The sequence below is a fragment of the Penicillium maclennaniae genome (assembly GCF_028827695.1).
Source record: "Penicillium maclennaniae strain IBT 15551 chromosome Unknown utg000005l:1.0-2652337.0:1.0-2654196.0, whole genome shotgun sequence".
In the NCBI taxonomy this organism is placed as follows: Eukaryota; Fungi; Ascomycota; class Eurotiomycetes; order Eurotiales; family Aspergillaceae; genus Penicillium; species Penicillium maclennaniae.
The window spans coordinates 1,688,311-1,715,782 of record NW_026623217.1 but is presented as its reverse complement, the minus strand read 5'-3'; the positions used below and the strand labels follow the sequence as shown (position 1 = coordinate 1,715,782).

The 27,472-nt window shown below is 51.1% G+C and overlaps 8 protein-coding genes across 8 annotated transcripts; 5 read left to right on the top strand and 3 right to left on the bottom strand.

Moving 5' to 3' along the window:
- Positions 1-219: 219 nt before the first annotated feature.
- On the top strand, positions 220-1,264 carry N7477_005872 (uncharacterized protein; the record flags this gene model as incomplete). Its single annotated transcript, XM_056967535.1, has 2 exons — positions 220-886; positions 1,014-1,264. 2 exons carry the CDS (start codon positions 220-222, stop codon positions 1,262-1,264), a joined length of 918 nt encoding a protein of 305 aa, XP_056822289.1.
- A 2,656-nt stretch (positions 1,265-3,920) lies between these two features.
- N7477_005871 (uncharacterized protein) lies at positions 3,921-4,955 on the top strand (the record flags this gene model as incomplete). The annotated part of the gene is made up of 1 exon (XM_056967534.1): positions 3,921-4,955. One exon carries the CDS (start codon positions 3,921-3,923, stop codon positions 4,953-4,955), a length of 1,035 nt encoding a protein of 344 aa, XP_056822288.1.
- A 3,817-nt stretch (positions 4,956-8,772) lies between these two features.
- N7477_005870 (uncharacterized protein) lies at positions 8,773-9,258 on the top strand (the record flags this gene model as incomplete). The annotated part of the gene is made up of 1 exon (XM_056967533.1): positions 8,773-9,258. One exon carries the CDS (start codon positions 8,773-8,775, stop codon positions 9,256-9,258), a length of 486 nt encoding a protein of 161 aa, XP_056822287.1.
- A 130-nt stretch (positions 9,259-9,388) lies between these two features.
- N7477_005869 (DUF1479-domain-containing protein) lies at positions 9,389-10,262 on the top strand (the record flags this gene model as incomplete). Its single annotated transcript, XM_056967532.1, has 3 exons — positions 9,389-9,608; positions 9,665-10,045; positions 10,102-10,262. The coding sequence occupies 3 exons, from the start codon at positions 9,389-9,391 to the stop codon at positions 10,260-10,262; spliced, it is 762 nt and encodes a 253-aa protein (XP_056822286.1).
- Positions 10,263-11,334: 1,072 nt separating this feature from the next.
- N7477_005868 (uncharacterized protein) lies at positions 11,335-14,174 on the bottom strand (the record flags this gene model as incomplete). Its single annotated transcript, XM_056967531.1, has 4 exons — positions 11,335-12,581; positions 12,635-13,753; positions 13,837-14,044; positions 14,130-14,174. 4 exons carry the CDS (start codon positions 14,172-14,174, stop codon positions 11,335-11,337), a joined length of 2,619 nt encoding a protein of 872 aa, XP_056822285.1.
- Positions 14,175-16,274: 2,100 nt separating this feature from the next.
- N7477_005867 (uncharacterized protein) lies at positions 16,275-17,956 on the bottom strand (the record flags this gene model as incomplete). Its single annotated transcript, XM_056967530.1, has 3 exons — positions 16,275-17,417; positions 17,501-17,814; positions 17,875-17,956. The coding sequence occupies 3 exons, from the start codon at positions 17,954-17,956 to the stop codon at positions 16,275-16,277; spliced, it is 1,539 nt and encodes a 512-aa protein (XP_056822284.1).
- Positions 17,957-18,866: 910 nt separating this feature from the next.
- On the top strand, positions 18,867-21,841 carry N7477_005866 (MCM DNA helicase complex subunit MCM6; the record flags this gene model as incomplete). The annotated part of the gene is made up of 3 exons (XM_056967529.1): positions 18,867-20,491; positions 20,547-21,669; positions 21,731-21,841. The coding sequence occupies 3 exons, from the start codon at positions 18,867-18,869 to the stop codon at positions 21,839-21,841; spliced, it is 2,859 nt and encodes a 952-aa protein (XP_056822283.1).
- Positions 21,842-22,254: 413 nt separating this feature from the next.
- Positions 22,255-24,669, bottom strand: optD (uncharacterized protein; the record flags this gene model as incomplete). Its single annotated transcript, XM_056967528.1, has 3 exons — positions 22,255-22,550; positions 22,601-24,451; positions 24,507-24,669. 3 exons carry the CDS (start codon positions 24,667-24,669, stop codon positions 22,255-22,257), a joined length of 2,310 nt encoding a protein of 769 aa, XP_056822282.1.
- Positions 24,670-27,472: the final 2,803 nt, after the last annotated feature.

Here is a 27,472-nt window from a genome sequence, read left to right as displayed (position 1 = left end):
TGCATCTCCACGGACCTTGACTTCTTGCTCTCATCTTCGACCCGAATCTTCGAATCTTTTGTTTTCTACTGGCTCACATCCGCTTTGGGGCGTTTTTGGACTGTGTAAAGATCTTGAGTGCTTCTATATTGTCTTCCAAAAGGAGAATTCGGTTGTACCCGGCCAATTCGCCCAAGTCGACACCTTCTAGCTCACAAGCTTGACGTATGAGATTTACAAATGCTGCCTGCTTGTACCCCCAAGAACAGCTTGAAAAGATTACATACAATCAGTCATCACCTCATCGCGACGACAGTCTGCTCAGGAAATCATCCAGCGCCAGCATCTAGTCCAATCACGTCCAGGATGACGCTCTCACCAAGCACTCAACGCGCCCCATGGCGTGATATTCTTGACTCCCACCTGGAAGAAACACCAGGCTATGAGTTCACGATTGCGACTGTGGGTCATGATGCCCAGGGTCGTCCAGTTCCTCGGGTACGCACATGCGGGTACCGAGGCTTTTTCCCAGAGCTTGAACTGCATCCAAAAGGCCAACAAGCGATGGATGAAATGGTTGAGTGGGGCGGTAACCCGTCGGTCTACGAGAGTGACATGATGACATTCACTACTGACGTGCGGATGGAGAAACTGGGGCAGCTAGAGGAGTCAGGGCATGCTATTGAGGCTCTCTTCTGGTTGCAGGATGTTATGGCTCAGTGGCGGGTGAAGGGCAGAGCCTATGCGGTTGGGAATCCAAGTGAGGATGAAGAGGGTGAACAGGTTTCCCGAGAGACAGCTGCGAAGGGTTTGAGGATGAAGGGCGATGCCAATGGCAATACCACCGAGTGGACTTGGGAGAAGGCTGTGACGAAGTATTTTGCGAACCACTCTCCTATCATGCGAGGTATGTTGCTTTCCTACATCTTTTGATGCATTGTTGAATGCATCTCGCCTATACTGTTTGATTTGAATCTCAATGCTGGCAAACCTACATACTCAACCTGTTTTGCTTGTTCTTACCATGGTCGCAGGTTCTTTCAAAGCTCCGCCCCCTGGACAACCGCGGTCCAAGGTTCCGGATGATCAGGCATTGGGTCTAGGACAGAAAATCACAGATCTTCACGATCCTGTTGCTCGTGGAAATTTCAGGGTGGTAATTATCATGCCAGAGGAAGTTGAGCAGCTGGATTTGTCAAATCAGGAGGACCCCAAGAGATGGAAGTGGACGTTGGTTAATGACCAATCTGGGAGCCATTGGGTCGAGACCGAATTATGGCCGTGATACCTTCTCGGTGAGCAATCCGCACATAGAAATAAATACACGAAGTAGCCGTCATTTTCGGTTATGAAGCCAGAAGCAGTATTGCTTTGCACGCGTAGACACTAATGGCACGTCTCAAAACCCCTTCGGTAGAGGTGAACTGGAGTGTCCAATATGATCGCGCAATCGCACATGTTTGATTGACTAATCGCATGCGCGTTTGTCTCTCGCCTACATCGGTCTCGCCAGGCTGCTGATCGCGATCAGAGATTCCCGACAGCACTGAACCGCAAAGTCTTTCGCTCACGGCAAGAATCATGTCACCGGGAAGCAATTCAAATGCTGAGCCAGGTATGATTTCCTATCTGATCGTCGCGCGACACAAGGAAGTCTCGCTGATCTATCGCACTCCCAGTTAGTAGTGGTTGTCCACGACCTCAAAGTGACAGGCCGCGCGCCTGTGAGCTCTGCAAGTCGAGGAAGAAGCGCTGTACCCATCGAAGAGATGAACACTCGTTCGATGTAGACTCCGATCTCGTCATGAAGACTAGGCTTCGAAAGCGATCACGGCGTGAACTTGATGTAAGAGATAATTCCACTTTCTTTTCTCTCATTATCCCCTTCAATATTCTTCTTTCTTACCTCAGTCTAGATAGCTGAGAACAAGCAATCCAACCTTACCTCTGCGACCGCTTGCAGCTCTTCTCACATCGATTCCAACAAGCTGGAAGAGTGTAAAGATCATCCGCTTCGCTTAGGCTCAGCGAAGAAGAGAAGTCCTTTTCCTGTTGCCAAAAAGACCACCCTTACCACAAAGGGCAACAAGGCCACCCTACCTCAAGAGTACAAGACTGCCGCAAGCAAGACTACCAGTGGGCGGCTCCACGCGAGGCTCCATCGCAATGTCAGTCCACTCTGTCTTCGCCCGTGAGCTCCAGCACAAGTTGGATGCTTTCGAGGCCAAGTTTCGGGCCAGCGTGACTGCTCACCAAGCCATGCAGGAGTCAGCCCAATCTGTCAGAGACACTGTCCAGGAATGGGTTGACGCGTGGACTTCCGGTCAGTGATCTCTCTTAATCAACAGCATGCAAGTTCGGCGGATTCTTCCACGTCATTTATCATCATCACGGCACCAGGTGCAGGGGAGTTTCTTTGGCTTTGAGTTCCATCTGGATTGATCGTGTACCTGCATTGGGATTCCTTGAACTAATCATCTCGAATTCAGACTCTTCTTCTGTGATCATGCGTACTCCCTGACATTCCATGGAGGGCTCGGGTCATCACGTGTATACACGTGCCAAGGCCATGTGTGTCTGTGCTTTTGTCCAAAGCTCGGCCTCGAAACATCTCTGTAACATCCACCACGATCGCATCCTCGGACATGTTCGCTCGCCTCCTTAGGTGGCTTGATAGCTAGCCATGGATAAATACCATTGACGCTTGGCTTCTCCGGCATAGAGGCAAGTACTATCACTGCATGCTCCAGACAAGGGTAGAAGAATGTAATAAGATGCACGGGCTCCACTCTCGACGCAAAACGAAGCCAAAGCAGAAGCCGCCCTGACGACCTCTGTGCGATGGCCCCCGATCAACCAATGATCAGCTTTGATCGTAGCGACGGGGCCACCCGGACTCCAATCCACGGCCTCACCCGGTCGCCCGTCTCGCAGGATCGCCCTTGGGCCCAGCCGTGTCGCCCCATCCTGTAGACCCCGGCACTAGTACTGAGTCGCACTGGTATTACCGGGCTCTCTGTATTTCCATGCAGATCACGGGGATCACGGGGTCCTCGTAATCCCCGAGTCCCCGAGGCCGACCGTTACGTGTCATGTCCATCTTGGGAAAGGCATCTCCCATCGTCAGGGTTGATGCTCCGTCCTGGCTTCCAAATGCCTTTGTCTAGCCTGTCGCAAATCTCAATGTTAGCGACACAATCCCTGTCTCATCCTAGGTGCTCAACGGTCTGGAGTCGTCATGTGTGTGAACCCCCTTAGGATGAGGAATGATCTTCAGGACACAGTTCCTATCCACGAACTCGAGTGTTTGGATTGCCTCGTAGATCTTTAGGTCGTTAAAACGTAGACAATGGCATCCGCTCTTCTGGCCTGCAATTCCAGCTGTCAATGTCAAAAGATGCACATCATATAGTCTACACCGCTTCTTGAGGAACCAGATGCGTGAAGCTCATAGTCCAATGAATTTGTCAATCTGTTACTCCTGCGACAGTAGTACAGACCGAAGGACCGCACTCATGCAGGCGGCCTCCATATCCTTGTTTTGGGGGCAATCGAGTCGCTGCGTATTCAACACGTAAATGACGGTATGAAAAGCGCTCACCCGCATAAAATGACGACAGCGATACATACCGTACGATTACAGAACGCTACGATCACATCTCTTTTCTCAATCCATTCCCATCTCTTTCCCTTCCACCCCTCCCCATACTCTTAAGTGTCTCTCGCGACTTGCTCCTTGAGACGATCATATCGCAGATATTACGAACCTGCCCGTACCGCCGTCTCTAATACCCCGATACCCTCAAGATTCCACGAACGCAGCGAAATATTCGGAAGACTCAGTCTACACAGCTATAATCTCCCGCTCTACGTCCCTTCGACTCGAACAGTTGTGGAGGTTTACGGAAATTGTCGCACCTTTCACCTAAGTTGAAAAGCTCATGGCCTTGGCGATGGATGCCCTGGGAGCATTCTCCCACCTACAGTCAAACCTCCCCGCATGGGTCACTCGCGTCTCCGAGCTTGCCGCTCATACCTCCGCCAAACACATTGAGTACTCCGAAGCTTACCGCCGACATGCCACATACAAACCCCGCCGTCGAAAGAATAGCTCCGCTCGCTCCATTCGCACCCATGACCTCGTCCCGATCGCCCAGCGCCAGGGCCCAATTCCTGAAGCCGTTGAGACGTCGAAGACTGTGCAAGAAACGACCGAAACATTCCAGCAAGCTGGTCGCAAACGCAGTGCAGATGAAGCATCATCTATCGGCTCCGATGAACGCCACGGCCTGGTCAGCACTCGACACAACGTGATCATCGAGTACGACGGCCACACTCAGAAAGTTCTGGAGGAGGTAGTTCGCGATATTGGCATCGCTCGGAATAATATCCGGAGAGGGAAGATGTCTTTGATGCCACGGACAGCTTATCGCGCTGGCCTGTTGAACAAGACCGTCAACATCGGCACCAACAATCAACCCGGAAGCGCGCCCTCGTCCCTCTCCGGACTGTCCTGTGTTCGCAGCACGCGGACCACAGGCGGTCTCGTTGGAGTCACTGGAACTGCTACCAGCATTCAAAAGGAGTCGCCATTCGACTATGTGGACAAGCAATTGGAATTGGCACATGGACTTTGCGAGACAGCCGCATACCAAGTCCTCCGGTCAGGGGACTGCGGGACCGAGCTTGACGGCGTGGAAGAGAAGCTCACGATGCTAATCGACGTGGTCGACAGTGAAGTGGCACGTCTGGAAGCAGAGAAGAAGCAACAAGAAGCACAAGCACCTCTCGAAGACAAAGAGAACGAAAAACCTCTGCAGACCCTGACCGCCGCTCGACTCGCCAGAATTGCCGCGCTCGCCAATAAGCATTCTTCGACGGACGAACCTGGCACCATTGAAGTCGACGATGCCTCGTCCATATCGGCCGAGTCCATCGACCTCTCTGCTTTCCGATCATCGCGGATCCGAGTATAGGGGAGTGCCATGCCATCTGTTATCAAATTTAGCGTGTTAAGGGCATTTCTAGCAAAAGCGTTGCTATCAGTTGAACCCTTTCGAATTTCCCCAAAGATACCATGATTCCATTGTTTCCAATTGGACATTGCACGTTGATTAAGCCTCGGTTCGCGGCTGGTGCAATTTTACTACCACTGTCATTGAACACATCTGTCAAATTCTCATTATGTCTGTCCTCTCTATTGGACCAGCTACATTCAGCTGTCCAAGTTTCTGCATTTGTCCAAGCACATCATTGCTGGCGCACAACGGCATGGGCCACGGCGTTATTATCTGCTTTTATCACTGGGTGCCCATTCGTTGGCCCCTCCAGTATTTACCCTGGAAAATTCTACCTTGGTTATTGGCCAACATCTCTTGTGTCGGTGTATACTCTCGACCGTAGAGAATTCATGCAATCTGCATGCCACATCATCTCCGACAGTTCAAGCGTGCATTCCTCGCCCTATAATAGTGTACAATATACATTGATTCATCTCGTTGGCTCTTCTCGTCCCAGTATTGTAGATTAGCCTCCACGATGTGGGAAATGCATGACCGTGGACACGTCGCTTGGCGCCGTTCCGTCTATGTATCGGTTCATAGACTAGATGATTCGCTGTCTGACATGGGGTCCGTTGATTAGTTCCTGCAGTTTTGACAGCATTGATGGGAGTGACAGGCTCTTGGGGGCCAATTATGCGTGCGGGCCTAAAGCCAATGGCTACCCAACCGTTTAGGTCGGCAGAATCATCAGAGGGAGTTCATGGTTACTTCGCAGCGATCTTCAATCAAAAGAGTCCCGGTTGAGACCTCGTTACATCTGCATAGACCAAGCAAATCCCCGGAATATATCCAATCTCTCGTCCATTCTGAAGATGCGGTATAGTATCAAAATCTAAGGGGGTAGTACGCGGCTTCGAGGTGTGGGGTACTTCACCACATAGGTTCAGATCATGCATCGCTTCGCATAAAGCGGCAGTGCAGCAAGGAAGAATCTTGTAGATCATGTTTCTGATTAGGAAATCAGTTCAAGCTGGGGCGAGTATTTACCACGAGGCAGCCCACCCGCGGGCTGGTCTGGACACGGCCATGGTACTTTTGTTGGAGAAGGCGTGTATTGAGGAGCTGTATTCATTTCCACTCCCGCCTGTCAGACGCACAGAGACCTGCCGGCTTGAAGTTGACCTACAACTACGACTTCTGTCGTCTACTGTATTCTCTGCTTGAGTCAAGATTGTATTTTGATCTCATGTTGGCAGGATGGACAGCGTGGATGGGAAAAAGCATAGATCAAATCCAGTAACAAAAAAAAACCCTACAAACAAACACCCAACCCATGAAAATACAACATAATATTTGTACCGAACCAGCCCCCCACACCCGTCTCGTCGGCACCTATCCGCCCATTTGACTGGTCCACCTCAGTGCGGTCACATTTCGATGGCCCTTTCTATGCCAGTTCCAGCCGTGTCTGACAAAAGTACAATGCAAGAGAGGGGTCAATGACATCGTCCAGCGCAGAGTTTTCAGTCGTGCGAAACGAAGAGCTACCTCCAACGTCCTGCAAATGACCATGGGATTATCCCTAGCAGGCTCTAACAAGAGTGGAGCTCAAGGGATTCGAGGTGCATGTACAAGCCAAGCCAAGCAACAATAAGAAAGAAGGAAAAGTCATGCGCGTGTCTAGAAGCGCAAACACATACATGTATGTGCATAAAATACCCCACCTAACCTAATAGAGAAGTAAGTGCCCGAGGAAAGTAATGTGTAAATTACTCCAGTTACGCGGCCGTCCATTTCAGAGATTACAGAATCTTTAGCACACATTAGCCTCCCTGTCAAAGAAAGCCACCCCTGTCCATCTAATATGGAGGCCACCAATGAAACCCCGTCATGAAGTCCCATGACCACAGTGGCTTGCTATGGGTTTGAGCTAGAACGGGACAGGTTCATGGTTGTATCCCTGATTCGATATTAAAATTGACATTCGATATTTAGGATCCTACGGGGATGCATATCTCAGGCCTCCCACCCAGCTAGGCAAGAAGGTCTTCCTTTGTTTCAACGTCAGGATTGCGATAGTGGTCGATAGTTGCTGGAGGGATCTGGGTCATTGATGTGATCTCTAGGACTGAGTTTGTGGCGTATGTGTCTGTCCATTTGCATTGCAGATGGGAGTGGCTGCGGGCTTGATTATGGATCCCGGTCACCAACCGTAAACGTAGACTTGCTTGTTGCTTCGTTCCGCTTCGTTCCCGATCTGGAAAAATACGAGGGGTCTTGGTGTTATTGTAAGGTATTCAATGCTTTCTAGGTTTGGAACTATTGAATACGGAAGAAGCCTGAGCAATGACCAGAGCGGGCTTTACAGTACGGGCGTCGATCGCGGGGTTCCAATGTTGACGGAAGTTGAGAATGTTTCTGTGTGGGATCGGTCTGGTCATTCAGGGTTGATCCCTAGCTGCTTTGGTGGCTATCTGGGCTTTTGGGTGGTTAGTCGCATTCTACTGCGGGACAGCCTGAAATACCTTACTAAAGACGGGGCAAGGAGTACACCGAGCATCTCCGAGCCCCTGGGATTTGTATTAGTTCCTATATCGCAAGCTTATCAGGTAACATAACAAGACGGTTGTGTAGTGTAATGGTCATCACTGCGGATTCTGATTCCGCCGATCCCGGTTCGATCCCGGGCACGACCTTTTTTGGTTTTTTTTTGAACCACGAAATTCTGCCTGTCCGACGTCCGAATCCTTTTTTAAGGCTTTCCCCATCCCATTGATTCAACTGCAGGTCACACTTACTTGCCTGGAAATATGTCTAAGGGATTTTTGCCTTTTTATTGTTGCAAGGAAATTGTGAACATGATGCGCTTCTAGATATATCCGGGGCTCCACATAAAGCCTATGAACACAAACTGCGTCTGTGACGTCTTACATGGGTGATGTAGGTTGACGTAGTGGGATCATCGTTGCTAGACTCTGGAAATAAACGCAAACTAAATGAATGTGGCATAGATCATGGTCTCGATCAGTTGCGTGTTGATCAGACATTCGTGCCACACCCTTGTTCCAATGGGCTATCGGCAAATATAATGTCCAATTGAACTTCTTCCATAAACGTGCTTAGATACGGCGAACTATCGAATTCTGATCATATTTCAACCCCAAGTTATGACCTTTTTGAGACGTTTGGGCGCTCGAACTACCAACAATAGAACACTGTCTTTCAAAAGATCTATCAACGGAACCGTGTTGCTGGTATATCAGTGGTCCCATCTCACTAGGCACCCTTCGAGCTGTATGGAACGAAGCGGCACAGTGTTAAAGCCCATCGAAGTCGATATTAAGGCTAATAAATATGGTCTGTCGAGGAAGGCCACTAGAATTTACCTTCCCTTTTCCAGACGAGCTACAGGAAATGCTAGAGATATATTGTGACCTTCCACCGGACCGTCGCGGATCGCTGCGAACTGGGCTGATGAATCGTGTGCCTCATCCCGCAACATCAGGATGTGGTCTAACGATATAGTATGATCGGGACTTGTCTGCTTTCGAAATCCTACCCGGAACAGCCAGACAGCGGCCACCCCCCATTAGGCAATATGGGGCAATGCTTCTATGCAGACAAAGATGACGGCAACAAACTGTATAGAACACATAAAGCTGGTCGCATACCTCTTGGTTGTTCAAGATTGTGCCAAGTACATCGACTGTCTACCGATTGTCCACCAAAATAGTCCATGCATTATTGAACTTCGTCCCTATAATTTCTTCAAGACCATCAGATGCCCGTCATGCACATTTCCAAACCCACAAGCGGGCTTCTCACCCATTTTACACGTCCCGCTGTTTACAAAAGGACATATCTCGCTAGCCTTAGCAGCCGTTCTACATCCACCTCAACCGATCGTAAGGAAGGCGATATCCCCTCCGTCTTTGTCTCGCTGTCCGGCGATCAAAAAGCCCCACCACTTCCCGAACGTTTCGCAGATCAAAAAAAGCGACTGATCGCGGGTCATGAAGACCAATTGAAAAGAAGCTGGGATCGTCTACTTTGCAAGCTGAGAGACGAAATTGGAGCTATTGTGGAGCGTGGATTCGGTATCATTCCAAGTATCGATTTCAAAGATCTACATGTCGCACCAAAGTATTTCCACGATGAGCTCAAGAAACGAGGTGTTGCTGTTATTCGCGGCGTGATTTCAGAGACCGAGGCACGAGGCTACAAAGATGAGATCGAAGCCTACGTGCAAGCTAACCCTGACACGAAAGGGTTGTGATTCTGAACCCCCGTTTCATTGAGATCATACTAATTCAAGTAGCCTTCCCACCCCACGATCCCCAGGTTTTCGAACTCTACTGCAACTATACAGGTCGCACCCCCAGCTCCGAGCCCGCTCTCATCCGAATATGCTAGAGACACAGCGATTCCTGATGAGTTACTGGCATTCGTCTGCGTCGGACGCTATGATATCTCAAACCCATCATCTCACCTATGCGAATCGGGTTCGTATTCGGCAACCTGGTGATGCTAGCTTTGCTTTGGGACCCCATGTGGATGGTGGCAGCGTTGAACGCTGGGAGGACAATGGAAACGGCTTAGGCCCGGTCTATCAAAAGATCTTTGAAGGTAATTGGGAGGAATATGATCCCTGGGAAGCCAGCTGCCGCGTCCCCCGGTAGCAGACCTCTATAATGGAGCTGGCGCTTGCTCTATGTTCCGCATGTTCCAGGGTTGGCTCAGTATGTCTCACACGGGACCAAAGGAGAGAACTCTGCTGGTGAACCCTCTCCTCTCGACGGCGACTGCCTATACCCTCCTACGTCCTTTCTTCGAACCTATCATGACGCCCCCTGGAGAAAACTCACCGCGCATTGCCATGGATACATTCTTGGAGTCCACCAATTGGGGCCTTCAGGATACACCCACCAGCAAGCCGGAGGGGGCTACTCCAGGTTACTCGCAAGAGCTGAACTCATTGCTCCACCCACACCTTGATCTTGACAAGACAATGGTGCACGTTCCTAAAATTGGACCTGGTGATTATGTTGCCTGGCACTCTGACAGTAAGTGACATTGGTCTACCATAATTCCATTGCAACTCATACTGACTATTCACTAGACATTCACGCCGTTGATAAGGTCCACAACGGTATCGGAGACTCAAGTGTGATGTATATCCCTGTCTGTCCTGTTACCGAAGCCAACGTGGACTGCCTGAAACGCCAGAGATCCGATTTCATCGAGGGCATTCCTCCGCCTGATTCCTGGCGGAAGGGGTGAAAGTCAACACATCGGGCGGGCTACTTCGAAGGATCTCCAGTCCTATACAAATGACCAGGGAATGCGCGCCTTTGGCTTTGGCCGGTTTGACACAGAAGAAGCGAACCTGACTCATGGACAGCGACGCGTTTTGAGCAAAGTCAACGAAATCCTGGGTTTCTAGACGCTTCATACTACCTTTACTCTGTATCGAAATTATTCTCATGTAACTCGATTGACAACATGTATGTCATCATCCAGGACGCATTTGCCACAAATCCCTTTGAACATTATCACAGCGGAGGATAGAATCGAAAGCCTTTGATTGTGCTCTAAGAGGCGATGACCATCAGAATACAAGTCTCTGTACCATCTTCGAGTGCCGGAGGCCGCAACCAGGCTGATTTCTCCAAAAGCGTACGGGATGATGGAGTAATGGCCGATTATGGATTAATTCGACTTTGAATCATCAGGTGGAGACAAAGTTTGTCAACGACAAAACTTAGCGTGGCAAGCAAGTGGATGGAGTTATTACAGAGCTATCCCTACCAAGATGATCTTACCATTGTGGATGTCTGAAGATTCCAATTTCCAACTCAGGCAGACCCGGGAAATTGATCGCTATCTCTGTCTACCTACGAGCTGTTTGCCCTCACTCCTTCAGGCACTAGCGTCGTCTTAACCAAGACTACAAGAGAAGGCACAAAAATCATTACCAATTGGCAATTCCAAAATATAGTACATCAAGGTTGCAAACCTGATTTCATGGAACGTAGAATAACATCTCAATCAATCAAGACCTGACAACAACTTTCGGCCATCAACAGACATGACGCATTCACATCAGCGGCATATGACGAATAAAAGATAGACACATAAGGAATGATATCCAAAAAATCTCTCTGCCATGGCAGGAAAAATCAAACAAGACTGAGATAGTTCAGTCGCTTCACATTAGCAAATAGGCAGGGCTCCAGATCAGCGCCGACCGGGACGTTTCTTTCCGGTCGGCTGGGTATCACTATAGATTATAGACCTAGGGCAGGCATTTCCAAGAACATCGGGTATTGAGCATGAACATTAGATAGAACACTTAGTAGTAGATTTTCTCCTGGTAGATAGGAGGCTCGCCCTTGTCGACGTTCCAGGTAATCTTGGCGTTCTCGTCGAGGAAGGCGTCTTCATCGGTGATGGGAATCACGCGCGAAGTGTGCGCAACCTCCTGGCGGGAGATGCCAAGGGGATCGCGGGGAATCCAGAGAAGAGGGGCCTGCGAGGTGATGGCCGGGTGGCAGTAGGCGTCGCGCTCGGCTTCTTCACTGTAAGGGACGACTTCCAGCGCGGAGGGGACCAGACGGCGCAGGGTAGCGTAGTCGTGGTAGATGTCTGGCCGCAGGAACTTCATGAAGAAGTTGGGCTTGGAGTGTGCAGGGGGCATGGCAGTGTGGGTAAGACCCTTTTCGACCTCGGCGGAGTCAACATTGCCGACGCCGCTGTCAATGCTCGTGACGCCATTGTTGGCGGTGCTGGTGCCGGTGGTGGACTTCTCGTCACTGGAGAGCTTAAGGCGCTCTTCAGCCAAAAGAGATTCCTCCTCGTGCTCCATGTTCTTGGGGAGGTAGTGGATCAGGGGCTCCATGGCGCTGTTCATCGAGATGTGGTACAGGATGACGAAGATCAAGAAGATGATCATAAGGACCAGAGGTCCGACAGCGATGGAGGAGGCACCGGAGCCCATGGCGAACAGACCGATCAGGCAGATCATGAGCAGGTAGCAGCCCACAGTGAGGTGCTGCAGAGCACGGACATAGGCCTTACCCTGGGTGTCAATAGTGGCGTTCGACACGTACAGCAGGTTGTAGCGATAGGCGAAGTAGAAGAGGTAAATGCCAATGGTACCGAAGCCCATGACAAGAGGGGCAATGCAGGAGTAGATAATACCAATGACAGTCAAAAGAGTGATGGAAGGGTAAACGGTACCCCAGCCGAGACCAGCGAGGCTAGACCAGCGACTGTACATCTTACGGGGAGTTTTGTCCAGGAACTTGCCCAGAATCTTGCCGACGATGAGACCAGCAATCTGCAGGAGAGCACCGGCGCTGAAAGACAAGCCCTGCAAGACGATGTATGAGATGTAGAAATTGGCGGCCCTGGGAATCTTCTGAGAGAGCAAGGTAGCGGCAGACGAGGGGTTGTTGATAATCTGGGTGACGACACTGGTGGCGGCAGAGGCAATGGTGACGACCAGGAAAACTTGAATGATCTGGAAAGCGAAGAACCAGTTTTGAGTAGTCAACTCAACCTCAGCAGAGCAGGAAGCACCACCTAACTTGGCCATCACTGGAGATAGAGTTAGCATATGAAGCCTCGATCTAAAGGACGAGTCCACTTACATCGTAGAATGATGGGCACGAGCGCAATCAGAACAGACATCAGAACAGTGGGCAAAAGACCGGTGATCAAACCCAGAAGAACAGTGGGGAGGTTGTTGATGAATCGCAAGAAATGGACCTTGTCCTCCAAATAGTTGATGTTGGAGATGGCACCGACCACAGCAGTGGGGATAGCCCAGAATATGATCATTGCACAAACAAAGGCGAGAGTAGCACTGTGACGAATGATACGCTCCCACCACTTGATACGGAGGTTGCCCCAGATGACCTGAGTAGGTTCGAGACCGATGTAGCGAGGGGTCATGTGCAGAGGCAGGTTGTGAGCGACAGATTGGTAGGCAGTCTGAGCGTCGGCTTGTCGGTAGAATTCGACGAAGACGGACGAGACGAGCTTACAATCGCCAGTGCGGTGCTTGGCTTGCAGTTCCTCGATTTCGGGAGTGAGACGCTCAATCTCGGACCGAGCCCAGTTGATAGTATCGACCTTCTTGCCAATAAGGAATTTCAGACGGTGAGTAGGGCGGTCCTTGGCCTGAACCCACTTCGCGGCAACAGAGCCCGACTCATCATCGAATTCGCCAAGGGACTCCTCGCCCTCGTTCGCATCCTCAAGAGTGCCTTCCTTCTTGGCAGCTTTCTTCAGGGCCTTATTGCGAGCCTTATTGGCCATGACAATGAGCTTAGTCTCAGCAGCCTCAAGCTTCATGGCGGCGCCATCACGCTCCTTGACCTTCTCCTCGAGCTCGGCAGTATCACTGGCGATCCAGACGTTTTGAACCTTCTCCTGGCCGAACATGGCGCGGATCTTGTCCTTGTTCAGGTAGTTCTCAGTCACGGCGGAGAACAGAACGGTGCGGGACGAGATGCGGTTAGCATAGGCAGGTGAGAAGAAGTAAGCCTGGCGCAAGTTGATATAGAAGATGTGCTCGCGGGTGATGAGCCAGAAGACGAAAGAAACGAAGATCCAAGCAACGAAATTGTGCGCAAAGAAGCGCGCGTAACCATGCTCGCCGATATTGGAGATACTCAAAAGATCGAATTGTTTTCCGCTACCACCGCCAGTCGCATTGACGGGGAACAGAATGGGCCAGGTGATACAGCAACCAACGAACAGCAGGACTGAGCACAATTTCAGGAAGCGCAACAACAAGTATGCGTCCATGGAGTGGTGCTGAAGGACATAGGTGTCAGGTAGCCTGTACATAGAGACAATCCAGTTCCAAGTGCCGGTAGGGCTGTCGGGGGTTTTTTGCCAGTCGCGCAGATAGCCAATGTAGGTTCGGGCATGTAAGTTCGGCGCTGAGATTTGCGCAGGAGGATGAACCCGATGAGCATGACCACGGCCACGATCAGGGCGGGAATCAGAGTAGACAGGAATGCAGACACCGAACTGCCTGTGCTGCTGACATCCTACAAAATCACGTTAGCTTACTTGAAACCGCATTGTCGCGTGGTGATGTGGGTGTGGATGTGGTGGATATGGACATGCACGTACATCAGCCCGGGCGAAGAACCGGTGGAGAGGACCAGGTTCCGCCATGGTGAAGGGAATTGAGCGAAGCTCAACAGGATTTGCAAATCAATGACCTCTTCCTCGGCCTCAGGATGTGGTTTGGCACACGTGGAGATGTCGAAAGGGGGGCGATAAGGTGGAAAGGAACTCCGATATGATGAAAAGGGAAGAAGAAGAAGGGGAAAAGGTTGGGGCAGCTAAAGCTTAGAAGGGGAGGGGCAGGAAGGTACAGATCTGCGATCTCTCGCTACGTAACTCCAGGCGATTTCAATTTTAATTTGTGGTTTTGCAGGGGTCCTTGAGCTGTTGCTGATTTCTCTCCCCTGTTACATCCACTTACACCACTCGCGCCGTGGCTTTTCTCCACTTTACTTTCGGCGGTGGCGAGTGAGCGATCTAGCCAGAGTTACGCCGCCGTTGGTTCATCTTGCGATCGGCCGCTTTTGTGGCTCAATCGATTGATGACCACACGAGGCACCAATTCCTGTATATTCACACGAAAGGCCTATCGTTAGGAGGTATGCAGCATTGCCTGCGAAGCGTAAGGGCTTCGGGGAAAACCGACGGCCAACGCATCAGCCACGGTCACAGACCCAGCCACACTTCTCAAGCCTAGACTCTATCGGGCGTTTTCCACGCGTGCAAGGGATACGTCGGCAAAACAATACTCAAAGTTTCGATCATGATGTGCGATGGAAGACCTTTTCTGAGTATCACAAAAAAAAAAAAGGTGATTGCCTCCGCGGAATCCAGGAGGGGATTGACAATTTCTCCACATGCCCAGTCAAAATTCAGATGTCTACGCTACGCTAGGTACATGCCACTATTGAAGACAAAACGCCGGAGGACATCGATCCTCGCACAAGTCGCCTTCCTGTGGCTGGTGCGTTTCAAGGCTGTGCTAAGTAGATGAACGCGCAGGTGATCACATGGAAGTCCGATCGGGAAAGGCAAAACTGTAAAAAAAAAAAAGGAATCGCCCAGTTCAAGCGCACTGGTGTGCTGGTTCCAATAGTTCGCCTGGGATAAAGAGCGCTAACAAGTGCTAGCTGAACTGTGGGCTGCACTATTTGACCGGGATCTGTAACCATGGGCTCGGGGCGGCACCAAAATCTGCAGCCCCCGCTTTCGCTCGCAGGGAAATGAAAATGAAACACTCAAAGATCGAAGGGGAAATTGAATGACTGTGGAGCGTGAATAGCGTCACTAGCGATACCAAATTAACTTTCGCAGGGCTGCTGGAATTGTCGGAGGAATGGATAACCCAGATGCCTGGGTCAGGGTACGTGATATCATCACCTCCTATCGCGGTCATCGCCTCAAAGCCATCGGCGATCCCGCCAGTACACGGTTCCTCGACTGTCCCAAGGGACGGCTGCCACGCAGTTCAAGGTACCTGCAGGTACCGTTGACGCATGGTTGCTACGGATGGTGACTTCGGTGAACTTCCCCCTGGGTTCACCGCGCCAACACCATTCTCCATTCTGAGATCCATCTGAGATCCACCCGGTCGTCGCGTCCAGCAACCCTAATTGTGTCTTAGCCGATCATGGATTGCTCTCTTTCCTCTGATATCAGTTTTGAGCCGAGGCTTTGGGGCCTGTGGTCCCGGTCCACCGCTGATGTCGGCGGAGTCTCGATGACGCTTACATTCGACAACCCCGGTACCCGGGTCCTGCCAAGACACGGCACCTCACCTATACCCAGAATAGTCAACTGCCGATTACCTTAAAGTAATCCACAGACATTCGCCATCAAAAGCTATAACAATAACCAGAGGAGTCGGAATACCTTACAATCTCACAAACCTCAAGAAGAAATAATAATGTCAGATTTATGTACGACATCATACCCTATTGGGCTCATAACTTAGCCACTGGCATGTAGACATATGTCTTAACATCGCGATAACACGGTGCATGAAATGTCAACTCCCGTCACTATGAGAACTTTGAGATAGATGCAAAATAAATGAACAATGGATGAATGGTTGGATCTCGAGATTCTGATGATTTGCGATCAATTTGGAGGTTCATGGGTGGCAAGTTATTTGTGATCACCTGGGGATTTACGTTATGATATGCAGATCAATGGGATCGCAACGTCTTGCATCAGTGTGAGCTATCGCTAAATCTCCTCAAGTTCTTGTTCGAACACGTCAATGCCGCGGACTGGCGGATGCAGGTGCAAGAAACCCATCAGAATTTCATTAAAGTGGAATTGCAGATCAGGCCGTAGCCGTCTGTGCGTCTTGAGCAGCTCGCCCGTCGACCACGATCGCTCCGGGTTTTGTAAGTCGGGGTCGCATTCCTGTTCGAGCAGTAACCAGAGTAGAGTCTCACAGGCGGGGTGTCGGCCGAGTTGATGATGCTCGACCATCGAGTGTAGATAGCTCAGGAATCGTCTGGTCTTACTGACCGAGTCCTTAAAGCCCCAAAGCGCTGCAGTAATATAGATGAGGGCCGCAGTCCGACTGACCTCCTGGGTCTGAGGATCACGGACCACGTACATGCGGGACGCATGTGGCACCTGCGAGGGTCGCGGCCCACTGGATAATAAGGGGAACAACGGACTCTCCATTTGGAAGGCTTCGCGTCTCTGTGGAGTCACACGCAGGAATTCGGGATTGTTGTGTATTTGCATGAGATCGTCCGCTCTTCGGAGAAAGATGACCAGCCAGTGGCGGTCTGATGGTTCAACTACCGAACTGATCGGTGGCATGATGTGCCGCACGTAATGAAGCATAGTTTCTATCGGCAGATTGGACCCGGTGCGAGGCCGCATAATTCGGGCACCCTGTTCCAGATAGGCCTGAGCTTCTGGCATACTGCCAAACCGCCATTCTGAGAGGGCGATACCTGCCAGAGCCAGGGCCAGATAGTCGGGTGGTACCTGTTTAGAACCCGTAAGGCCATCTGCAATCTGCTTGCGGGCTTCGGCAACTCGCCGTTGGACCTCTGGCGCATCGGGAATGCCAAGTAATTGCGCTTTCCATCGCGCGCAGTAGAGCAGAATACACGCCTGGAAGGAAAGCGGATGCTGCATGGCGGTGCGGAAGATTTGATTCTTGATGTGAGGGTTTTGTCCAGACCAGTATGTCAATTTGGTGTGCCAATAATCCACTAATTCCTCATCTTCGGGGGTTTGAGCTGTTGGTAGGCTCGAGACGGGATCCTTCCGGGATGCATCAAGCGTGGTGATGGGGGAGCCTACTTGCATGGAGCCTGTCATTTGGGAGTTATGATTCACATTCGAGAACCGGATCGGAAGCTAAGAGGCAATACGTTAGAGACCCATGCTGCAGTCGGTTTTGGTTGTAGTATAGATGGTGGAGATTGGGTGTTTCACCATACCGAAGTGTTCGGATCGGTAGTAGAACCCGGTGTGCCAACCAAAGATATATCCTTCCCACTGTTTGTATCGGGATCGTAGTCCTTTCTCACCAACCACGACTTAGAGTCATTCGGAGACTCGTGGACCATCCCATGGGAGAACTTGCGCTGCTTTCTTTTTTCCTGCACGTGGTGCCGCATGACATGGGCGCGCTTCTCTTTCGATGACGAGTTGGAATCGACAAAATAGAACATCTGGTTCTTCTGATTATCCGAGTTGGCCGCACGCCTTCGTCTTTTCGTTCTTGCGTTTTGAGAGGCATCGCCTGAAGGACCTGCTACACACTTAGCACGAGACCATAGCAAACCATAGATGGCTGGCCGGAAATGCATACCCGGAATTTCCGGCATAGAGGAATCTGAAGGCTCTGCGGTTGGAAGCGTCGAATCCACCACCCGTCGCTCGTTTCCAGACATATCGCGACAGAGGACAGTGGTGGTCGACGCAGTAAGACACTTGCTATAGCAGCATACCGACCCGATGATCGCCAAAATTCCTCCGTTCACACTTTCGGGATTTGGACAGAATCATCGCAGACATGCAGGCGACTATCACGAAGGGGCGAGCGTGCGGGATCTGCCCAAGGGCTATAGGAGGGGTGACGCTAGAGCAGTCAGGACTTATACTCAGTAGACACAACGCAAGGTGAAGACTAGGATCATCGTCATTCTCCGTGGGGCTGAAGAAAGTCAGAAAACGGAGGCTGTTTCACGGCTGCGGAAAATTCTAGGGTGCACGCACCAATGACTGAATTAAAGTCCAAAGGATGCGAGGGCATCTGGGCATTATCCGAAGGACCGGGGAGGGGATCGAAGTGGGCCTCTACGAGCTTCTCCAACAAGGAAGGGGGGCGAAAACCATTCCACATAGGCCATCTGAAGTTGAGAAAAGTCTCCGTGAGTGGATGGGATTGATTGCCCTGCCGGGGGGAGATTACCCGGCTTTCGTTCGGGGGGTACTATATCCATTAAGGGTTTAGCTCCGGTGGATGGTCCATACAGATACCTTCCCAAATAAGAGTGTTCAAGGTTCCCAACTGGGAAAAATCAGAGGCCTGAATTCTGGGGTGCCAAGGTGTCAAAGTGTCAGGTATACTGGCGTTCAGGCATAAAGGGTCGGCCTTAGTCAGAAACCACTTAACGCGTCCTCTGTTTTCCATGTCCCGGAAAAACCATTGACCGAACGCGTCTCGCGTCTCGCGTTATTGCGAAAAAAGAAGACCCCCCCCTTAGGTGATCAGCATTAGTGACCTGACGTCCCTCTCTTGGTATTCGTGAGAGCCCATTATTCAACTACGGCTTCTATTCGCCGTCCGCTCTCTCTACCATGTCTTCTCTATTTGATGCCGTTCTTCAGTCCGAGCTGGGCCCAGGGTCCAGCGCCCGTGATGGACCTCAATCCGACCACCTGCCCAGTTCTCGCCGCTCCGAGAGCAATGGACCCATGAGTGATATGAATGCCTTCCCTGATGACCGGGTTGTTGGTGCCAGCACATCGGCTGTCAGCCGTCTACGAAATCCTTACGCCCCTGGTCCCCCGCCAGTGATCGATGAGGCTGGAGAGAAAGTGCAGCAGGCATTCGAGGAGCTTCTAGAGACATTCATGGAAGAGCCTTCGTCATCGGCACCTCCATCCTCCGGTGAGGCCCTCAGCGACAAATACTACATCGCACAGATCAAGGGCATGAAGAAATTCGAGCTGTCCACTCTCTACGTGGATTTTACCCACTTGACCTCGCTGGAGAATCACATTCTGGCCGATGCCATCGCCGGACAATACTACCGCTTCCTCCCATTCCTCACTAAAGCTCTTCACAACCTGGTCGCCAAATACGAACCGGAATACTTTGTTTCTCACAGATTGGCCTCCAGCGCTTCCACGCAACCCACCGCCTCCGTGGCCTCGGCTTATTCTAGTGTTAACGACAATCCTGATCTGGAGCGTCAAATCCGCGAGAAGACTCGCCACCAGCAGACAGATAAGCTTTTTGCCCTCGCCTTCTACAACTTGCCGCTGGTCTCGCGACTTCGCCAGCTGCGCACAAACCAGATTGGAAAATTGCTTTCTGTATCTGGAACCGTCACGAGGACCTCCGAGATTAGACCTGAGTTGTCGCTGGGAACCTTCATCTGTGAGGGCTGCAAGACTATCGTAACAAATGTTGAGCAGACCTTCAAATACACCGAGCCCACCGAGTGCCCGAATGCCACTTGCGGTAACCGTCATGGCTGGCGCTTGGACATCGGCAAGAGTACCTTTGTTGATTGGCAGAAGGTCAAGCTTCAGGAGTCATCTCATGAAATCCCCACTGGTAGCATGCCCCGCACTATGGATGTCATCTTGCGTGGTGAGATGGTGGACCGTGCCAAGGCCGGCGAGCGTTGCATCTTCACGGGGACTCTGATTGTCGTTCCCGATGTGAGCCAATTGGGACTCCCTGGTGTGCGTCCTGAGGCTGTCCGTGACAACAACTCTTTCCGCGGCAGCGAGGTCGGTGGCGGTGGTGTGTCCGGCCTGAAGGCGCTAGGTGTTCGTGACCTGACGTATCGTCTGGCTTTCCTTGCCTGCATGGTGACTCCGGACACCACGACCCCTGGTCAGAAGCCGGAGCAGCAACTCAGCGGCCAGTCGAACAACATCCTGGCCTCTTTGAACCAGAATACCGATCCCGATATGAATGATGATAAGGCTCAGGAAGCTTTCCTCCAGAGCCTCACACCCACGGAGGTCCAGGACTTGAAGAGACTGGTCCATTCAGAGTACATATACTCTCGTCTCATTGACTCAATTGCTCCCATGATCTTCGGTCATCGTCAAATCAAAAAGGGTCTGCTTCTCCAACTGATCGGTGGTGTCAGCAAGAAGACGGCCGCAGAGAGCCTGCAACTTCGTGGTGATATCAACATTTGCATTGTTGGCGACCCGTCCACCAGTAAGAGTCAGTTCCTGAAGTGAGTACACTGAAATCCTATGGCAATTCAATAGCAAAGGCTAACCAAACCCCAGGTACATCTGCTCCCTGCACCCCCGCGCAGTCTACACCTCGGGTAAAGCCTCCTCTGCAGCCGGTCTGACAGCATCCGTCGTGAAAGACGCCGAAACCGGCGAATTCACTATTGAAGCCGGAGCTCTGATGCTCGCTAATGGAGGCGGAATCTGCGCCATCGACGAGTTCGACAAAATGGATATTGCTGACCAAGTCGCCATTCACGAAGCTATGGAACAACAAACCATCTCCATTGCTAAAGCAGGCATTCATACAACCCTCAATGCCCGCGCCTCCATCCTAGCCGCCGCCAACCCCATCGGCGGCCGCTACAATCCCAAGCTCACCCTGCGTCAGAACCTGAATTTTAGCGCGCCTATCATGTCTCGATTTGACGTGTTCTTCGTCGTCCGAGATGAGCCTAAGGAGCACGTTGATCGCAGTCTGGCGGAACACATTGTCAATGTGCACATGAACCGTGATGAGGCTGTCGAACCAGAGTTAAGCACCGAGCAGCTGCAGCGGTATATTCAGTTCGCGCGTACTTTCCGACCTGTCTTCACGGATGAAGCGAAGGCTCTTCTTGTTGAGAAGTACAAGGAGCTTCGTGCAAATGATGCTCAGGGTGGTATGGGTCGCTCATCGTACCGTATTACCGTCCGTCAGCTGGAGTCTTTGATCCGATTGTCTGAAGCCGTGGCTAAGGCCAACTGTGTCGAGGAAGTTATTCCCAAGTTCGTGATCGAAGCATACGATCTTCTCCGCCAGAGTATCGTGACTGTCGAAAAGGACGATGTCGAGGTCGAAGACGACGTTCCCGCTGCTCGTGGTATTGATGAGGACCAAGAGATGGGTGACCGTGACCGTGATGGCGACAGCCCGATGCGCGAGGACGGTGAAGAGGCCCAGACGCACGCGAAGGCTGAGAAGACAAAGACTAAGATCACTTTCGACAAGTACTCCAAGATCCTGAACCTGTTCGTGCAGCGTATCCGCGAGGACGAGGTGAACCAAGGAGAGGGCGTCGAGCAGGAGGATTTGATCCTCTGGTACCTCGAACAAATCGAGGGCGAGTTGAACACCGAGGATGATTACCAGCGCGAGCGGGACTTGGCAGCGAAGGTATTGAAGCGCAGTGTCAGAGTGAGTTTTTCATTTTATTTCGATCCGGTGTTGATTACATCTGTTCTAACATTGTTTACAGGACCGGGTCATTCTCCGTATCTCTTCAAGTCTCATGGAAGATACTCAACAGTCCGTAGCAGATAAGATCCTCTACGTGATGCACCCCAACTGCGCGTTTGAAGAGATGTAGGCTAGCCTACGTGCGATTTCATTCCTTGTCTTTTTTGGATTCGGTGTTAGTCTAGCATTTCCAGGGTTGATATACTGGTGTCAGGGGTTTATGAGTGATGATATCCGTTATTTCTGTTGAGTTTCTGGCTCGAGGCATGAATTGTACACTTCAAGAATATTTTAATTACTTCGTAGATTTCAAGATCTTCTGTGGCGAAGACAGCTATCGTGATAATACACTCTGGCTGAGAAGATCATCTAAGTGGCTCCTATTTGATTCTTCATTCCTTTCTTTATGTCTCTGAAACTCTCTTTGCAGAATTTCATCAGTTTACTCTTAGGTGAAAATCCTTCTCAGATTATATAGGTTACTGCCGCCGAGTGGAAATCATATGCATAAAATTTGTGATCCGGCTATATTGATCTCCCGACTCAACTCCACGTCCCATTGGCAGGCCCAAAATAGCCAACTGCTGGCATTGCTTTGAATGATACACCCTCCGCATCTGCAGTGTTCAGGTACACAGTATTCCCCCACCAGTCAGGAAAAGTAGCGCCTGGATACGAGATGCAGAAGAAGATGATAATGCCGCTTAGCGCGAGACCAGTATCAAGTGCAGCAGCGAGAATGTAGTTATACTTTGTCCACCAACCAAAGAAGCGACGCTTAATGAAGTGATTGAAGATAAAGTTGACCACAGCCCAACTGGAGTAATTTATACCGGTAGCTAAAATATGTCAGAGATGCCACGAATAAGAATCGAGAGGTGAAACATACCAGGCGGAACATTATAAGTGCCCACGAAGATCAAAGGCCAATTGATAAACTTCCAGAATTGCTTCCTGGTATACCGGTAGAGCAAAAACGTCACAACCGGAGCCAGAGCTCCAATCCAGAAAAAGTGCAACAAAGAAGAGTAGATTTTGCCGGCCGAGTAAAGCCTTCTCGGCCCAACAAGACCCCAAATAACGGAAGACGAATACACCGTCCTTCCATTCGGACACGTGAACCCATCTGACTGATCAGACTCGCAAATGCCTGAAATATTCCCCAGCATCCATAACGTAACACCGGCCTGGGTCAGCGCACCGAGGATAGTAGCGACACCCTGCGCTACGAAACAAATCCTCGGCGGCACCTTCAAATAATGCGCCAACTTCATGTCCATCGCAAAGTATACACCCTGTCCCACGACATCCGTAGAAATGATCTTAAAAATCATATTCGCCAATGGCTTTCCTTCGAACATGTACCCGCCAATAAACTCCGCGAGCACATTCAGCTGATTTGCGTCCACGTTCGTGATGCCCTGTACTATTCCACAAGGAACCATATATATAGCGGGGATGAACAGACCCAGGAAGATACCGTAAACAGGTAGCTTAGTCTCGTAGACTTCAACCATGGCAATGGCCATGGCCATAATAACCACGATGATGGCCGCATACCAGTACCACGGTGTCCGGCGGTATGAGGCACGGATCAGACGAGCGTGAATGTCTAGCTTGTTACGTCCTTTCATAGCAGCCCAAAGATCTCGACTGTGCCAGATAGCGATATGGCTCAGGACGGAAGTGATGGCGGCGAATGAGAGCCCGTACACGAAAGCGAAAGTCGCGCTTAAGTAGGGAGGTGAATACTTGCGATACGCTGCTATGTCGAGAGTGTTATCCGCTGAGATGACTCGGGATGTATCGTAGACCGCGCCAGTGTTGTCATATACATCGGCAGTCATCAGTGGGAGATATGCAGTATACCAGGTATTGGTGTAGTAAAGAGCCGGGGTGACGATCCAGTAGAAAAAGGCAAATCCAGCAAAGACATTCAATGCGGCCCATGCGGGCGAGAGGAGCGGGTTCGTATTATAGGCGATCTGGCTCCAGTCGAAAGTAATCGGACTCAGACCCAAACCGGTCTGCATACCGAAGAGTTGATTGACGATGACGTTCTTCGGCGCGATCCAGCAAACCCAGGTGAAGTAGGAGAGGGCAGTGAAGATCAGTCCGGGGAAGAAATACCAGAGACCTGCGCCAGTCATGACGTACATGAAGAATCGGAGACGGGAGATGCGCCAGCCGTCTGCGACGCGGTTTGCGCGTGAGTGCAAAGTCTCTAGCATGGCGCAATTTGAGAGCACGCCGGGCCAGATGATGCGAGCCGGTTCGACGAGCCATGGGGCAGCGAGACCTGCGACGCCGAAGCCGAGGAGTTGGGCGACGAGGACGATGAGGACGTAGAAGCCTGGTTTGAGGTTGAAGTCGTAGAAGTTTTTACTCGCTGCTTGGATGATATTCGTTGAGTCTGCGGTGGCATAGCCGAAGGAGACATTGCTCATAATTACGATGAGAGCGTGTTCCTTGATGTTGAACGATCTATCGGGATTGAGAACGAACGTTCCCAGAGGACCGAGACTGATGGATGTGAGAGGGAGTGTCTTTGCGAGGAATACACCCATCGGATAGGCTAGTAGTTCGGCCACCAGGGCTACGATATGCACTGATGGATACCGCAGCGAGAAGAATTGGTTAATACCTGAGCCGAACATGGTGAAAATGATGCCCAGGATCCACATTCGAACGGTATTCACTGGCATCGTAGGATCGTCTGTCTCGGGGACGACAGCCCTCACTGTATAGCGATATTTAGCTCCTATATTCTTCTCTGAATAGCGTTGTTCCCTTACCTTCGGGAAACGGAGAGCGATGCGATTCATAGCTAAACTCTTCATTCTTGTTCTCTTCGTCCTTTTCCAGCTCGATCTTGTCCAAGCGACCTTCGCCTACCTCCTCATCTGTTGGGATGAGCGCGGGCTTGATAGCTTCGGTATCCAGCTCTTTGGAGTCCATAGTGTAGAACGTGCGCAAGCTCAGCGCAATATTACAAGAAAGATTCTACCGAGCGGACAAGCGCAAAGTCTGCCTTTTCTACGACCCCTTGAACTCGCCATGGACGGGCGATTTTAGTGCAACGCGCAACGCGGGGAAACACAAGAGATAAGGAATTGCGAGGGTTGAATCGCGGGTGGAGAAGGCGAGCTTAGCTCGAGATAGGAAGGTTGAACCCCGCTTTGGTTGTTCAGTACTAGCTTCATTATTGCTCTAGCTTCCAATATTAGAGGCACCGTGCGGGTGAGTTTTTGGTTTGTCTTTGTCGACTCCGAAGGAAGAATGATCAGGCACGGAATAGTGAGGCATAGAACAAGAACATCTCGCAGAGTTGGGTAAGGAGCTTCTTATCAGAGTCAAAAGGTTTAGAAGATAGGTTAGGATGCTTTAGTTTGCTTTGAAATGCCGAGATAGAGGCTGCGAGTTAGATAAGACCGGATAGGGTCTGTTCTTCGGCCGCGCAGACTATGTTCTGGCCAGATGGAGACGGAGGTTTTGTAGAGTCCAAATCAAGGAAGCAAACCAACCTGCAGACCGCAAGTCCAAGCCCGCGATTTCAGCCTCTAGCATTAGTACGCACAAAGTAACGCCTCCAAAGAATGACCATTTCGACAAAACTTGAACACTTCACCGCCAGTTGACCTCCATAAGGACTGGAGATGTCGAGATCCTTGCTCGCGTCGACCCAAGCTCGACATCCTTGAAACCTGTGCGGTCGGATATCGTCGACCCTATACACCCTGATCCCAGTCCAGCATGCTATTCTCCGCACGTCCGCTTTTCACTAACATCTGCAGCGACGACACCGCCTGGATGCGTAACAAGGGCGCGTAGGCACGTTTCCGAGAACCAAACAGACGTAGAAACCCACGAGCGGTTGGAAAAGCAGGGTAGCGCCAATTGCAATGACTAACGGGGGCCTACAGACAAGAAAAGCATCGGCTAGTAAATATCTGCGTCGAATCGTTCTCGAAGTGGGTTGTTGCTGGTTACTCAACAGCGCCTGGGGTTAACCAGGGCTGGACCGGGCCCCCTTCGCCTGATGACTTTCATTTGAGAGCGCGCGTCGCGGGTGGCGATATTCCCCGGCCACTCACTCGCCTTACTTGACACCCAGGAAGTCACAGATCAGAGCCAGTCATCTGGCTAGAATAGAAGGCCCAGCCGCGGCCTAATAACAAGCCAAACACTCAGCTCCAAGCTTGAACTATGTCTGGGGTCAGACTGCAACAGTGGCATCTTGACACGTTCACTCTCACAGGGTCGTGTTCTGAGTCAGGAGGAATGAGGCGTGCTCTGATCGCGCGCCTCAGACGCGTCCAAGACGAGTCGGGATCGAAGTAGTGGGTGATCGCTGCAGCCAGAGCTGCACAGAGGCCCCCGCGCCCGGATAGACCTCCCCGTCGAATATTGAGTTACTCACACTGCAGTTTCTTGTGCAATGATTGCGCCTCCCATGTCACATTCCCTCCGGTGGAGTGATCTAGTACCCGCGCCCCATGGGGCGCGCATTCCATCCACCGGGGTTTGGATTAGTGCAAAGAACGGGGGAGTTTCCATGCGAGAACCCCCCGTGCAGCTTTGTGGCAAGGGAACTGTGGCTGCGGCTGGGTCGGGGGCAAATACGGTGTTGGTATTGGAGATAAAAATTGGTCCTATTCGGCAAATTTCATTTTCGTCTCTGTGAGTTCAAGGCTGGACATTTTACATTGAATCACTAGTCCGGACTCCCATCGCGATGATGCTGTGTTCAGCCTCTGGGCTTTTGGTAGGATTAGACGCCTCTTGCCCTTGCTTTGCTCGATTTGGATAAAATCTTGAATCTTGCATATGAGATGCAGCCGCAGCTGCAGGGAACTCCCGGCATGGGAGACAGGACCAGGCGGGTGGTAGCTATTCAATGCTCCGAGCTAGTGGCAGATTCGACCTCGATAATGGATATCCAATCGATCTTCAATGCAGCGTGTCCTCTAGGATCTATGGATAAAAAAGCCATCGAACTAGAATCGATCCTATGCACACCGTATGCCGTTCACCGTTCATCTCCTTTCACGACCTTCTACAAAAGTACATTCAAGAAGAATGCTTCTGAACAATTAGACCTGCCTGTTTCGTCAGACAGATTCATGAGGAGGTCCAGCCTTCATTTCCACACCTCCACCGTTGGGCAGGAGACACAGAGTACCCACCAGAGGAACCCAAAGTACCCAGAGAGATGGTAACTAGCACGGGTTCGACCTTCATGAAACACCGAGGGCCGGGGAAAGGGGTGGACCATGATCATGACGAAAAATGATCGATGGGCCGCGGCCCGAAACCCGTCTACCGATCCAGGAACACCGAGGTGCTGAAGCTGGCCACCTAGAGGATGATCCGAAAGCTACCGAGGAACCTGTCAAATTGTCATATGGGCGGAAGAAGAGAAATGATCCGGTCAGCCACACTTTTCGCCTTTCCCCGTTTCCCGGGCGGGAAGCATTCAATGCTTGATGAGTATCCAGGGCGCCGGGTTACATGTGCCCAACAGTGGATTTGATGTGTCTTATGATTGTTGATCATAGACCGGGAAAAAGGGGGCGTTGTTCGGGGAACCCAGGGAGGCGGGTACCTTCCCCACTTAGGGTCGGGGGAACGGTTATGTGTCCCGGCTGGCGCTAAGCACATTCACAAAGAAGAGTCGAGGCGGAATACGCTGCCATCAAAGAAGGATGAAAGTGACAGTAATAATATGTGATTGGCAGGGTCAGAATACGGAATCTGGAAT